The 15320-nt window shown below is 50.0% G+C and overlaps 1 protein-coding gene across 5 annotated transcripts in view; it reads right to left on the bottom strand.

Annotated features, from left to right (window-relative positions):
• Positions 1-1934: 1934 nt before the first annotated feature.
• LARP4B (La ribonucleoprotein 4B) overlaps positions 1935-15320 on the bottom strand; it is a 90125-nt gene continuing 76739 nt past the window's right edge. For 4 of the 5 annotated variants that reach the window (XM_070381225.1, XM_070381224.1, XM_070381221.1 and 1 more), the window contains 9 exons: positions 15084-15137; positions 14786-14995; positions 12735-12841; positions 12003-12254; positions 11031-11076; positions 8384-8548; positions 6188-6306; positions 5977-6091; positions 1935-5235 (listed from right to left, as the gene is read on the bottom strand). In XM_070381225.1, the coding sequence (XP_070237326.1) occupies positions 4963-5235; positions 5977-6091; positions 6188-6306; positions 8384-8548; positions 11031-11076; positions 12003-12254; positions 12735-12841; positions 14786-14995; positions 15084-15137 (1341 nt within the window). In that variant the 3' untranslated portion in view covers positions 1935-4962. The remainder of the gene's footprint in view (positions 5236-5976; positions 6092-6187; positions 6307-8383; positions 8549-11030; positions 11077-12002; positions 12255-12734; positions 12842-14785; positions 14996-15083; positions 15138-15320) is intronic. The other variant, XM_070381222.1, reaches the window with a different exon arrangement.

Genomic DNA, 15320 nt, shown 5'->3' with positions numbered 1-15320 from the left:
TTAGAAAATGAAAACAGTCGAAAAGACATCTACATTCTCATGTTCACTGCAGCATCATTTACAATAGCTGATATGGAAGCAACTTAAGTGTCCATCGATGGATAAATGGATAAAGAAACTGATTAATGGATGAAGGTAATGTGAAACATTAGTCATAAAAAAGAACAAAATCTTACCATTTGAGACAACATGGATGGACCCTGAGGGCACTGTGCTAATTTTTCTTGTGATCTCACTTACATGTAGGACCTAAAAACAAACCAAACCAAGTTCACAGATACAACGAGCAGACTGGTGGTCATCAGAGGCAGGGGTGAGTGGTGGGTGGAGGTTAAAGTAATTAAGACCTGGGGATGTACTGTATAGTGTGGTGACTAACCAACCATGCTGTACTTGAAAGCTACTGAGAGTAAATGTTTAATGTTCTAATCACAAAAAATCATAGGGACCATTTCAGAACACACGTTTCTAATCTTTATGCTATACACACATCTGACACTACTGTTACCTGTTGATTACAACTCAGTAGTTTAAAAATCACGTAATTCCACCTCTTAGGAAACATAAACCTCCAGGGAAATACCTGGTGTCGGCTGTGGCATCCTGTCAGCAGCACAGGGGTTGGAGCCGGAGAGCAGCACACAGCCTGACCCTGCTTACGGTGACAGAGCCCACCAGCACCCTTCACTCCCCATCTTTACTGCTCTTTTCTGACCCACTTCCGGGCAGGCGTGACTTCAGGAATCTGAACTGGGTCTTCTCCAGCTGCCCAAGACCCAAGGCCTGCCCACATGGGCAGGGAGCAGCGTGGCTGCCCTGAGGGCCATCTGAGAATTCCCAGGTCCCTCTGCTCACAAGGGCCCCTCCCAGCCAGCACTGTCACCTGTGGGATGCTGGGCGCATTCCTCGGCCCAGGGGTTGTTCCTCCCGTGGAGGCCCACTGGCCCCTGGGTTGGCCAAGTGGGGGGCATGTGTGCATCTTGTTGACCTGCTGCAGGTCCCACCCAGCAGGTCAGGGAGCTTGCACTTCAAGTTCCAGGGTGAGGGGGTTGCCGTCCTGGGGATCCCACTTTGAGGAGGACTGAGCATTTCATGGTAGGAAGAGGATAAAGGTTAGGGGTGGGTTCGTCTGTCTGGACCAGGACCCCAAAGTCAACTGGCTGGCAGACAGGTGCAGACCAAAGGGGTCTGGAGGTAGCCTCACCCCCTGGCCCCACAGAGCCCATCAGACCAGGCTCCCCAGGCTGGGGTAGAGCTGGAGCTTCAGCATGGCCCCAGGGGCTTCTGACAACATTGAGCAGCTTGAAATCAGTCGGTGCTCCTCAGGGTGCTGGGATCCTGTGTCCACAGGTGTGTTGATCCCACGTGCACAGGAACATGTGCAGGCTCCATGGCTGTCTCAGGCTAATTCAGTGGGGTCACACCTGCTGTGGACAATACCTACTGCACTGAAAAAGACCTGGTCTCTGAACAGACCTTGGGAGGCCCAGAAGCCTGAGCTACTGCAGGCATGGGATGGCTCCAAGGGGTCAGCGTGGGCATGGGCTACCGCTGAACTTAGGGTCAAGTCCATCACAGTTTCTGAGGCTCACTTAGGATTTGAACATGATGGCCCCATCTCTACCCCAGGTGACTTTATGTGGGCATCTCCTGAGTCAAGGACATTTAACAGAAGAAACAGAAGAGCCCGACACAGGGATACTTATTCTCGTGGTAAACCTTGGATTTAATGAACTGTATCCTCACCAATACTTGCCTGAGCGCCCACCCTGCAGGCTTACAACTGAGCCACAGCACTCCCACTGCAAGGACTTAAGAGATGATGGAACCCGTACTTCATTCTCACGACACACATGGATCAGACAAAATATTATTTTTTAAAAAGTGCCATTCTGGAAAATTATAATTTTAAAAATGTCAAAAGAAAACCCAAACAGTGCCTAAATCTTTATTTTTCATAACCTACATTTTTTCAAATTAGACAGTTTTACACTGAATGACACAAAAGGAAACTTAAATTACCAATAGTTTACACATAAGCTTGATTCCAGTCTTAATGAAAAAAAGTAGAACAGAAACAGCCCTGGCGAGGCGTCCGTGCCCCTGCCCTCCTGCAAGCTGGCACCACGGCTGCTCCTTCAGGCCCATCGTCCGCTGCTCCTCAGACCTGGATGCAGACTCCAGCCACGCCTGCCCCGAGGCCAAAGCCCCAGTGCAGACTCCATGTGGCGCCATGGTGGCCCTGACCACGTGGCAACATGACATATTTCTTGCCACACTAGCGACCGCCAGTGGTGGTTACAGGAGGGCCTGATGAGAAACAGCACGACACGGACTCTCAGAGAGCAATGACTGTGCGAAATTCATGTGAAACAGGGTGGGACTCTCCCCCCATCTCTCCAAACGACACTGCACAATTGTCCGAGGAGAACGCCGTCTGTGCCGCCGTCTCTGACTCTACCTGAGGGACTGCCCGCAGAGAGATGCTACGTGGCAGGAAGCCAGACACCCCCGTGCTTTCTGTGAGTGGAAAATCTCAGGAACCTCAGAAAGGCGGGGTTGGGGGACATTACACGGCTATTTGGCATATCACCCTTGCTTAATTAAAAGGATGCGATAAAAATGACATCCAAGTGAAGTCTAGACTTGAGGCTGCGGGAGTGGAGGCCTCATGTGACAAATGGGTCACACCACTTGAGGGCCCGGCTGCCGTCACAGGGCCACACAGCGCAGATGGCCCTCCAGGGAGGGACCTACTGAAAACCAGTGTCTGGGCTCCACGGGGCTTGGACTTCGGGGCAACATGCTGCATCGCTCCCTCCTCTGGCAGCCACATCACGGGGTCCTGGGCCTCTCCAGCTCTTCCTATAGTATGCACTGGTTTCGGTGGAACAGGTCAATCATTTCAAACTCTCTTAGTCAGCAATCTCACAACTACAATGAAGTAAATTCCCTGCTCCTTTCAGGGGCCTCGGAAACATGAGCACCGTGTGGGTGTCCAGGCCTTTGAACAAAGACGCTGCTCTCCAGGAGACGGGCCTGCTTTCCTCCGCAGGCGTGTCATGCTTATTAGCCATTTGTGATTCTAAAGAGATTATTTTTCACTTTCACTTGCAGATCCTGCCAGTTTCCACTTTACAGATTATATTTTGAAAACCCTTTCACAATTAGCTGTGATTAGTACATACTTAACATACTTTTAAGAAGAGCATGAAAACATTCGAAGGTTTTAATCAGACTTCCATCTCCCTTTCGCAGCAGCAAAGAGGCAGAAATCAGTTCAACACACCAGTACAAGAGAAAAAGAAAAAAAACTTCAACAAATTAAAATAATATTCAAACCACAACATTGAGTTTATCTACATCCAGGTCAATAGTAACATTTATAATATATCAATTTTTATCAGATTTTTCTCTTTAGGGTACCTTTTTAATATGTTCTGATTATTTACAACTGTACAAGCAAAGCACACACTCCCAAGTGCACATATTTAATACAGTATCGACTATTTGCATTTACAGGATTTTTCAACAATCTGAAAAAAGATCAATTGTGTAAGATCTTCCAGGTAAATTACAAACACGGCTGCTAGTCCTCCCTACAGTGCTCACCCAGTGACACCGTGACAGCAGACCCCACTCATGCCAACCCAGGCCCATCTCAGAACTCTTAAGCTGTCCTATACAAAAGTTAAGGCAAAGTCATTTTCAAGTTTAAATAAAATTCAAGTCTTTAAATATTGGATGGAAATAATCTCTTTAAAAAAAAAAAAAACCCTCAGTCTTATTAAATAACGTTTTGTGGAATAAACTGTATGGTTACATTTAGCAGGAAATACTTTAATGTCTGCTGCTTAGAATACGTAAAGAAAGAATTTAGGCATTTTAAAACAAAATAATTTATGTTAAACTTTATTATCAACTGCTAGCTTTAGTGCATGCGTGTTCTTGGAGAGCAGCACTTGGAGAAGGGATCACTGACCCTGTCTTGGAGGTAAGGAGAGCGGGCTGGGACCCTCCGCCACCAGAGGGCACCACAACCACATCCCCCACGATCCGCACGGGGGCCCGGGAGGATCTGGGGGCGGTGCCGGGAGGACCCGGGAGGCCCGGGGAGTTGGGGGCGGGTGGGGGAGGGCCGACTTCGAGCCGGGCTCCACGCCCTCCGCACCCACTCCCCACCCACTTGCGGGAGCAAAACATCAGGGTACAATTTCGCGGTAACATGTCAGTGGGCTACAAAGTTTATATTTCATTTGAGTTCTATTCACAATGTGCTTTGAGTTTATCTTACATAACAGCCACTTGAGACTAGAGTGAGGAGCTGGTTACTTGCTGGCAGGACAAGAGGGCTCTCGGGGCTGTGCAGGTTTACTCTGCCCAGTGGACCAAAACCGGACTCTGCTTAGAAAATACTAGAACCACCTGCTAGGCTTCCGAGTGAAGGGCAGCTCCCAGGCTGGCGAGCCCGCCCGCTCCCCCAGGCTGCGCTCACAGCATCACCTCAGTCCTCCTCCCTGGTCCTCAGCTTCACCCGGCGGCCTGGACATCTCAGAGATACGCACTTGCTAACCAGTTATTTTAAAAAATGAAGTAGCATAGTTCCGCTTAATTTAGAAAAACTCACTATATATATAGCTTGCATTCATAGCCACATGGAGGCTTAATAAAAAATATCAATTTGTTAGGATAAATGCATTTTCTATCCTGAAAAAAATCAGACTTATGCATCACCTCCAGTTAAGCACCAACCTAAAATAAGGTTTATATTAATTAAATCCTGAAAAATAGATTTTTTTCAAGAGGGGGGAAATCCGACTCATAGAAGAAAAATAACTTGCAGGCACCTTGTGGGCCTCGCCTACACTGCAAGCTCCTAGCCAGCGGCTCACTCACGTCCGAGCGGGATAGTGCCTAGTTGTGGCGACCTCAGCTCCTCGCAGCCCTCCCAGACCTCGGTGCTCACTGAGGGGGCCTGGGTGGGGGGCTCTGTTCTCTGTGTGGACGCCGCCCCAAGCCTGGGGGTGACGGCCGGCGGCCCAGCGGCCTCCTCTGGTCTTTGGGTGGTCCTGGGCTGGATTTGGGGGCTGGGGGCTCTCTCTCCGTGACCTTCCTCTCTTCCTTCCCAGAGCCGACCGGGTTTGGCTTCTGTTCTTTTGGGGGTTGCAACGGGGAAGACGGTGGCTCTCTACTTGTCCTCTGACAAATCTCTGCGTAGCTGGGTTTTCGCAATTCCTGGGAAACGGACAACTCTGGGATTAGTGTGATGACATATGAGAATCAGGTTCACAGAGGCAGAGGTACAAGTTTCCAGCTCTAACCACATTCAGAAGTATCTTAAATGAAGAGTTCCTACATTTCAACAACTGAGTTTGCCCTGGAGCACAACTTTCCCTCCAAGACACTCTACAAATACTTTGTAAAAATGGATAAAAGGCATGGAGAAGTAGAGTGCAGACTGAACTCCCAGCCTCTGGCCTGTGGGCACCTTCCAAGGCACAGACAAGCCCAAAGAGGCAGCAGACACCAGGCAGCTCCAAGAATGAGAGCAGCAGCTGCTTTTGCTGGCCACGCGGCCTCTGGGACTGGGGAAGACGATGGCCGGCCCATATGGGGGACTGGAGGTGTGACAAAAGAAAAGTCAGAGGTAACAACTTAAAAAAGGGGAGGGGGTTTCCAGGTAAGTGGAAGCATGAAGCCTAAATGACAGAAGACGACATTTAAAGTCTGTCATCTCCATCAACCATTTGTAACTTAAAAATGAAAGGAAGAGGAGTAGGGTGGGAGACGGGGGGCCCGCTGATCCACGAGGCACAGGAGCTGAAAGCTGCAGCTCCTCAGATGATGAACAGCCACAGCGGTCAGCTGGAATTATCACCCAAGGCCCTGGTACCCTGTGCAGAGGGCCTGCTGCGCACGTGCGTGGCCACCCCTCTGGAAGCCCCTGGGCATCCCCCAACCCCTGCGGGCACATACCGAGGCAGCACCGTTCACCTGCACCGATTTACTTGCAGTGGTGCTCAGGGCCAGGGCAGGAGGCGGTCTGTCCACACTCGGGGTTTCCCTCTGCTTCTCCACCACCTTGGTGTCCCTGGAAAGATGCCACCGGGCACATGCGTGAGTGGACATGAGTGGGCAGCCCCGCAGAGGGCACTGGGCGCGGGGCCCCGGGCATGGTTGGACTTACTCAGGCGGGCGGGCAGGGGAGGGGGTGCGCTCGCAGGCTACGGACACGGCACAGGGCGCCAAGGGCTCTCGCTGGTGCACCGCAGGAAGAGTGTTCGTGCTGGCATCTGCGTTCAGGCTCTGAAACCACGAAGAACAGTTCATCACCGCACAGAGGCACGTCCAGCAGGTCTCCATCAATGATCTTAAACACACAGCGATGGTGTCCGCCGTCTTCGGGAGCAGGCGTGGGCCGACCCCGGGCAGAGTGGACACTGCAGCCGCCCCTCCTCTGGGCAGACCCCGCCTGTCTCTAGCCTTCCTCTGTGTGCAAGCACAGCGGCTGGCACACCCACCATCCCAAAGGGACCGGACCGCACTCATCTGAGCTGCCGGCACCTGAACTCTCACATCTACAGCGCAGAGTCCCCAGCAGAGTCCAGCATGGCTCAGCCTTGCAGGGACATCAGTGCATGGCTCCACACTGACTGAACCTGAGTGCCTCGAGGGGTGAGGGCGGCAGTTCCCACCTGAATTCACCAGCAGCCCCTGAAAGCTGATGTGAACTCTCCTGACTCAAGGGGAGGCAAAGAGACTTAGTCCATTTAAGGCAGATACCTGGCGATAGGCAATGACCACTCAAACACACAGCCATTTTGTTAATTAAAAAAGGCGATAGAGAAAATAAAGAGCCGAAGGGAGCCTGATTACCAACAGGCCTTTTCTCAAAATCTCACTCTTCAAAGCAGATAGAAAGTTCAGAAATGAGAACTCTGAAGGGAACAGCACTGCCCTCCCCACCCAGGAGACCAGGGTTCAATCTCTGGGTCAGGTAGATACCTCCTCCTGGAGGAGGGAATGGCTACCTAGGCACAGAGGAGGTGGTGATGGCAACCTGGGGGCCATAAGAACAATCATCTCTCACGATCTTGTACTCAAGGGTGGCGGAAACACGGGCGTAGAAATGCCTCCTTTGTGTAAAAGCTCCCTCACGCCCAGGGCATGTGCGGTGCTACTGTGCTGTCAGAACCTGTCCAATCTGAGGCCTCCCAGGGCCCTACACGCCACCAAGGTCTTCTGCTGAGAAGCAGTGACACGGGCCCTTCCAGCTGGAATCAGGCTCAGACTTCTTAAAAGCAGCATTTCTTTTCTCAAGATAAATTTCACACAAACTTGAAATGTTAAAAAAAAAAAAAAAAAGTAGTAAAAAGAATTTTTTAAAAGCTATTTTTGAAACAGGGTAGAAGCCTGCTTGTCCTGCTCCTCTGCCCACCTCGAGGGGAATGGGGTCCATGTGAAGCTAGGACTGGTCGCACCAACTCTGCCATCACTCCATGGGGCACTGACACCTCAGACATCACTATCTGGAGTTTAAGGTATACAGTAACGCACAGGGCACATCAAGTTTAGTAAGTGCTTCTCTAAAATAAAACGCAGAACCCTCTCAGTCTCGAAGGCTAAAAACAGGAGCAGTAACCACACACCAGTATGAGACAACTAAAGATCTGGCTAAAGGGTACCACGACCCTGCCTGGCACCGAGGGGCTCTGCAGGGCTCCCCAGCTGCAGATGCTGTGGATGGAGTCTGCCAGGCAATGCCTTCCCCAACCCAGAGTGAGGGATTCTGACTCAGATCGGGGGCAGTAGGTGGGGTGATGGCAGGGGGAAAGGGCATGGGGGTGATGGTGGTGAGAGCCAGGTCCAGAGCTCAGTGGGGTGGCTGGGCAAGGCGTTCCGGCCCCCCGCCCTGGTCCTGGCAGCAGCTCGGTCCCTCTGCTGTTGCCGGCAGCAGAGCCACAGGGAGCGCCTGGCGCCCATAGTGCTCCTCATTCCCAGGATGGAGTCACTGCTAAGGAGTGACCCCTAGGAGCGTGGAAGCCCACAGAGGTCACCGACCGCACCCCTGTATTACAGTACAGTTGCTCAAGCTTCTAGTTATTCATGTAGATTATTCAAAACATGTTATTTCTGGCATGATTCAGACTTTTCTTTTTTACTCTGCTGATCTGGAAAATGCAAGCAGGTCCTACAAAACAAGAATAATGACGCAACCTGCATTTCTATAGCCCAGCAGCGCAGGCCTTCTCTCTGACCCTGCTGCTCAAAACCTGGGAGGCCACTGCGTCACTTGCCCTCCATAAGCCTCTTCCACACGTGGACACAGCACGCCTGTGAAGAGCAAGAGCAAGCATCAGGCTCGGAAGCTCGGACATCTTACCCTTTCTTTGGATGTTCCTGTGAGCAAGCCTGACAGCCTGTTCTCAAATAAGTCCTCTGTCTTCAAATGCCCTGCTGCCCCAGGCAGTGGGGGGAAGCTGGACAGGCCTAATTCGAAGCTGGGGGACGGCGGTCTGGGCGGCGTTGGAGACTGAGTCTGACTCCTCTGAAAGAGAAGAACACGGTGCAGTTGCCCAGGGTGGCTGGGCAAGGGGGCTCAGAAACACCTCCCTGGTCTCTGAGGTCCTCAACCCTGCCAACGTGGTCACCTGTCAAAGGTCACCTGGTTAGGCAGCTTCACCCATGAAAGTGGAGCTGAAAAGGCAGAAGGAACCGCAGCGCTCTGCCAGCCACGCTCAAACATGCGGTAAGAGCTAGGTGTGTGTGACACCCAGATCTCCAGGCAGCTGACACAGACCAGTGGGACACAGCAAAGTCCCGAGAACCTGCATCTTGACATTAACCTTATTCACCTCCACACAAGTTCTGTGTTACCACAGCAGAGTCTATAATCTAAGAAATAGAGGATAAAGAAGAAAACAAAAGTCACGCTCTCAACTCTGTACAACTTATGTTAGAAATTTCACAAGGATTTCCATTAAAAAAAAGTTTAATAGAAAAGGGAAGGGGGGGTTTTAGTTACCTGAAAATTAACTTATTGAAACTCCTAATATTTTTAATCAGCATGTAAAAGCATGATATTTAACAAGAGATTCTATCACACTCCATGACTTCAAAAACGTAAACTCAGCATAATACTCAAGTAAAACTTAAGTCCAAGACCTCAGGAGAAAGGCAGTGATGTATTTTTTTACTGGAACGCTCCTAGTCAGCCTACCAGGAACCGTTCTGAGCACCCAGCTCCTGAGCTGAGAGAGACGAGGCGGAAAAGGGACGTGAGCTTTACACTGGGGAGAACACAGGTATTTTTAGCTGAACGGTGGGCTACTTGGATGGGAAGCCACGCCCTCCTGGGGCTTACTTCACAGGAAAGGCCACAATTTCCCAGAAACTTAACACCAACAGGCATCTCTACAGAAGTAAAATCTAGAGAAACTGTGGTAGAGCTCAGGAGCCCAGGTCAAGGATGAAATCAAGCTGACCACTGCTCGAGTATGCTCTGGGCCTCTGGCCGTCTCCTCTGCAGCCTGTGACCACTGCCCGAGTATGCTCTGGGCCTCTGGCCGTCTTCTCTGTGGCACTGGTGCCTACAAGCCGCCAACCGTGCTTACACGCGTGCCCTCCTCTGAACCAGGCTGCACTGTGCCCTGCAGCCCAGCACACGCTGGGTCATGCTCACCTCAAACCAATTTTCAGAGGCTTCACTTTAAAGCTCTGCACGTTTCTGAGGTGAACCCAGCTTTTCGGAAGACGAGCATTTCTAGGAAGGAAGACCTGGCTTTTAGGACCAAAGAGGCAGTGTTTGAACATTTTTAGAGTCTGAATGGCTTTACGTGAGGCCTGAGTGCCATCCCTGGTCCCAGGGAGTGTGGCCTGGCCTCCAGTTCATGTCTGCCACCTGCCTCTAAGCTGCTCAGGTGCTCAGAACACCTACTGCAGCGACGGGCTCACTGTTGAATACACACACCCACACCACGTGAGTGGGCATCTGAGTGGTTCCGGGCATGAACACACAGATTAGGAACACAACACAGAACGAGACCAGCATGGTGATGGGATACATTTCCCCCTGGAGATGATGCAGTGAGCAGGGGGATGACGCCTGTGGGGTGACCAGGATCTCAAGAGACAGATGCCCGTTCTGTTGGTCTTAATGTACAGGAATTCATGCATTCCAACTGGAATCAACCGAACAAATTGCCTTACCAAAGGAGTCACCAAAAACTAGACTGAATTGACAAATATGGTAAAATCAGGATGTTCACTTATTACCAACGTGCACTTTCTAAACTCTAGGCAAATAAAAGCTATGTCCTGTAAGGGGAGCACATAACTCGATGGCTTGGGGTCCAGATTGAGAACTGCCTCAGGGTCTTCTCCAGCTTCCAGGTGAGGAGCTCTGCATACAGAGCCCACGTCCACAGGCACAGCGCCCACAATGGCAGGCGCTTGCCCCCATCGGAGTGCTGCAGAGCCACCCAGAGAGAGAGCTGCTCAGTCACCAAGCGACATAGTCACCACTGTACGCTCATCATTGACTGATTTTGGGTTTGTCCTGACTGTAAGCTACAGAAGGCACTGTGTAGAATGCTTTCCACACAGCGGGTACAGAGAAAAATATTTTGAATGAAAAACACTGATGAGCTAATTCCTACATGGGAGAAGTTCATTCTGCTTGTCCAAACTCATGGTCCCGATAATTTCAAAGTGCACCACTACCTGGTTACCCACACAGAAAGCACCCATCTGGATGCCTGTGGATAGACCACACATGTGCAAGCCGCCCCTGGGTGCACCTGTGTGCTGCACAGGGCACAGGGAAGTCAGGGGCTCCTCAGGAAACCAGCCATCACCTCCTCTTCAGAACATCGAAAGGGGCCATTATCACCCAGCCGACACCACATGGCGAGAAAACCGCAGGACCACGTCTAAAAGTTCCTTCTCACACCTTCGTCAAACCTCATGCTTGTTCAGTGTAAGTGGGATTGAAACGTCAGGCAAAAGCGGCAGGGCTCTGAGGTACTCACTGTGAACTTCTCCTCCCGCTTCTTCCGATAACCAAAGGAGCTCTTCCTAGAGAAGAGGAAAGCAGCAGACTGTGACCTTTTCCACTGGAAACAGATTTCACTGAGTACACAGCGTGTGCACATTTCAGTCTTCACAACTTTGTAATCTACTATAGATGACTTTAGATTCTAAAATCCCAATCTTATAAGAAAAACAAAAATTTTATAATAAAGAAGTAAAACTGAGGTCTAGATAGGGATATAAAAGAAAACACTGATTTAAATAATTTTCCCATTTAGAATTTCTGTTATATGAATATTCGAACTTCCATTCAGCTGGAGTGGCAAGGTGTATAAAATCCGACACGGAGCTATAAAGGTGAATTGCGAAAAAAAAAAAAAACCACCAGCAACGACGATCCATCGGATTGATCATCCAAGGGCACAGCGCCCAGACAGCCTGGTCCACTCCCAAGCCCCCAGCCCTCACTCCACTGAACCACACAGGGCTTCCTCTCCCGTCTGCCAGCCTTTCACTCCATGGTTCCCAAGGCATGTTTCCAAGGTTCAAGATCTAAACCACTGGCTTCAGTGCCCTTCCCCAAACTTGGCTCAAGCCCAGCAACAACCCCACCTTCTGAATGGATGTCATGCAGGCCTGAGGGCACCAAGACACTTCACTGCCCTGATGGCTTCCACGGTCTGAAAATCCATACAGCTGCCCAGCCAGGGCCAGCACGTTAATGACCAGGACCCAGGGTCTGGCCCACCCTTGGTTCCCACGGAACAGTGTCCTGTCACCATAAAGATGGGACCAGTCAAGTCTCTGCTCTAAAAGTAACCAACCCTGTGAGTGACTATACAAGACCTTGGATAGTTATAGCCTTCCCTTTGATTTTCTGTGAGGGACATTTAAATTCATGGAATTTGACACTACTAATAGTTTTATGTAGTGCCCACAGTACCCATCCAACAGAAATCATGAGCACTCACCTCCCTCTGCCTAAGCCCGGGGAGGACTCGAAGCTGCTCTGCTCCACGCGCCCGGGCCCCACGTCTCTCTTGGCAAAGGCCGGAGGGTTCTGGAGCCGAGCTCGCGGCTGAGCTGTCTGCCTCACTTGTGGGCTGCGCACACCGTTCATCAAGCGGTCAGCAGTGAAGTTAAATATGGAAGGACTTTCCAGCAGCCCAGGCCCCCTCTCTGCACTGGGGATGGCATGGCGCAGGTGAGACTTACTAGGATTCCTGCAGACATAACGTTTGTGCACACTGAGTTCCCAAACAATCACGGTTTTAGGAAACAGGTGTGCCAACACAGAAATGGCTGAGCAAAAGTCTGTTCTCTACTTAGGGAAAATATTAGCAATGATACTTTAAACAGTCAGCTCCTGACACGTCTGGTAAAGCAAACCTAAACACAGCATCAGTGTTCTGTGTGGCTGCAGCTACATCCGAATGAAAAGCAGACGTGCACCAAGGCAGTGCACCCGTCCCCACGGGGCACGGGGGCACACACAGCAGGGAGCTCCGTGCTTGAGTCTTTCACCCCAGTGGGCGGGACTGCTCGTCACACCCACCGTCAGTGAGCAGGGCATAGCCTCTCCACTGAGTGTGACCACTGAGTGTGATCACACGTACCTGCTAGCCTTTGGCAGTGCACAGTGTGGCAGCGACCTCCTGTTACAACCCTGCAAAGACTTCAACCTTCCCCTCTCACAGACTTGCCTGCTCCTCGGAGGGTACTGTCTGAGTGAAGCCAGAGGAGATGCGGCAGGTTTGAAGGTTGGAGACGTGAACCCATTTATAAATCCAGTATTTGGAAATGGCGTTACCTAGAAAACAGACTTCAGGTTGGTTATGTTCACATCACACTTGGAGCACTCACTGCAGAGAAGAGCACTGGGCAGGATGACTGCCAATGGCCAAGGTGTCCTGAGAGCCCACAGCAACCCCTAGGAATCTGCCTCACACACAAAGAAGGGAGCACCTGCCCAGAAGCCCACCCCCTGGCCCCCACCTCCCTCGTTGAGCACAGGAAGAGCATGGGACCCACTCGCTCGTTTCCAGAGTCCCAGTGCCCAGGCCAACACCCCCACTGTGCCAAAACCAAGCCAGCAACTCTTTGTTCCTGGTGACTTCAATAAAATCCATCAGAGTCCTCAATCCTAGAGACAGTCAGGGATCTGTGTCATAATCATGACCTCTGAGAGGCTCTTTTAACCTCACCTGCATGTAAGTCTTGGACTGAGTACCATGGTATTTTCAGATTATTCATAATTATGCCCCAACTCACAATTCATGGTAATATACCACATATAAATATACTAACATATTATGTCAGAAAAAAATTAAACAGGGTCACAGTGCCCTTAAAAGACACAATACTAAATATAATCTTAAAATGTAAAATAGCTTAAGTGCAGAATTTTAAATATCAGCCCATTGTTTTAAAAAATCTGTCTCAAAAATAAGATAAAACTTAGTGTTGAAATGGTTCTTTTTAAAAAATGATGAAGAGGGATCACTCCAGTTTTCTGGATTCTGAAGTGGTTTCAAACACTTTCTGTATAAACAACGTTCCTTGATTGATCCAAGGCATTTAACCCCCAAGTGCCACCCAGTTCCCGCCTACATTAAATTGAAAGGAAGAGTCAAAAAGCTGGCGATTCCTCTTAACTAGAGCTAACCGAAAGCTATAATAATAGGATGACTAGAAACAGTTCAAGACCGAAATAAAACCATTCAAAAAGAAAATGAAACCAACAAAAGGGAAATTCTGAGGGAGAAGGATGCAGTGAAAGCTGTGTTAGCACCTCTGAAGTTCTTCTGTGGAACCATTGTGTACTTAGAAACATACCCATCACACCAGAACTAGATTCTGAAGACTGTAAATCATGGAAGAACACTTGAGATCAATCACTTCGTATGTGCACTTTTACACATAAAACTATGGAATTTAAGTAACTGTGCTCAAGAGTTTCAATAAAAATAAACTGGTTGCTAAGGCAGTTGGTAACACAACTTGTTGAGAACTAACTGGCCCCATCTCACCACTCCTGCTCACAATGACACAACCTGTTTTAGAGCAGTTGCTGGGCCTCACACGGCCCAGCCAGACCAAAGGGACCAGCCACTTGTCCAGACGACTGATGTGGAGGTGAAGGACAAACACAACTAGAGCCCAGAGACAAAAGCACACAGTAGGCCTCCTCTGGAGCAACCATTCGCCTGAGAGTGATGGGACACTGCCACAGTCCTAGTTTGCAAAAAAACAAGCATTGGCAAAGTGCAGTGAAGCCTGCCATCTGTCCTCCACTGTCCGGGACTGTCACAAGCTTAGGAAACCCCACTCTCCCCTTCAAACCACGTCCCACTGCACCCGTTCTGTGCTCACAAGGGCCCAGCTAACCCACAGCTCATGACCACATGTCATGCTGTTCTCAGGGCTACACAGCTAGGAGAGGAAACACACGACAGGAGGGAGGCAAACGGGCAAAGGATGGGGATTACATCATCAGAGATTTCTTCAAGTTTTTGCAGCTATTTATCTCCCAGTGACTGAAAACCCCCCACGGAGCGTCAAGGCCCATCTGACCGCACCACCTGAACTGGCATCCCCCTACAGGAGGTCTCTACCGCCAGCCATCTGAACTGGCATACCCCTTAGAGGAAAGTCTCTATCACCCACCATCTGAACTGGCATCCTTTTAGAAGAGGGCATCTACTGCCCAGCACACCAAGGGTCTGCGACAGGAGCTCCAGTAAGGCCAACTCACCAAGGGCGGGTCAAGATAGCTGTGTGTCGCTGACCACGTCTGGGGGGCTATCAGGCTGTAGAGAGGGAACTGCTGCTGGGGACTATAGACTGGAGGTAAGTAAAACGACGCCGTGTAGCGCTGCTGTGTGTAGAGGCTCATGTCCAGAGGCCTAAAGCCATTCTTTGGCAAAAACGTGTTTATAGCTATTGCCTTCGCCTTTATCCGTGCCTATGTGAAAACACAGAAGTTTCTGTTATTAATAGAATACTTAAGGACACTGATCTGCAGGTAAAGCATAACCAATGGTCTTGCTTACCTTAATTGGTTTTCCTTGAAAGGTTTTGACTTCTTCTCTCAGATACTTGTAAGCCTGAGGACAAAATCATCCATAATACCATTGTGTTAATCTTATAAGATGAACCTACAATTAATTCAGTACCTTGAGTAAGCAATTATGTAGTAGAATATGGTGGATGAGACCTAGAACAAGGATTCTTCACCTTTTTTGGGTCATGGATTCCTTAAAAGATCTGGTAAGAGCTATGGAGCCCCT

The sequence above is a fragment of the Bos mutus genome, chromosome 13, assembly GCF_027580195.1.
Source record: "Bos mutus isolate GX-2022 chromosome 13, NWIPB_WYAK_1.1, whole genome shotgun sequence".
Classification (NCBI taxonomy): domain Eukaryota; kingdom Metazoa; phylum Chordata; class Mammalia; order Artiodactyla; family Bovidae; genus Bos; species Bos mutus.
This window is presented reverse-complemented; position numbering and strand designations above follow the sequence as displayed.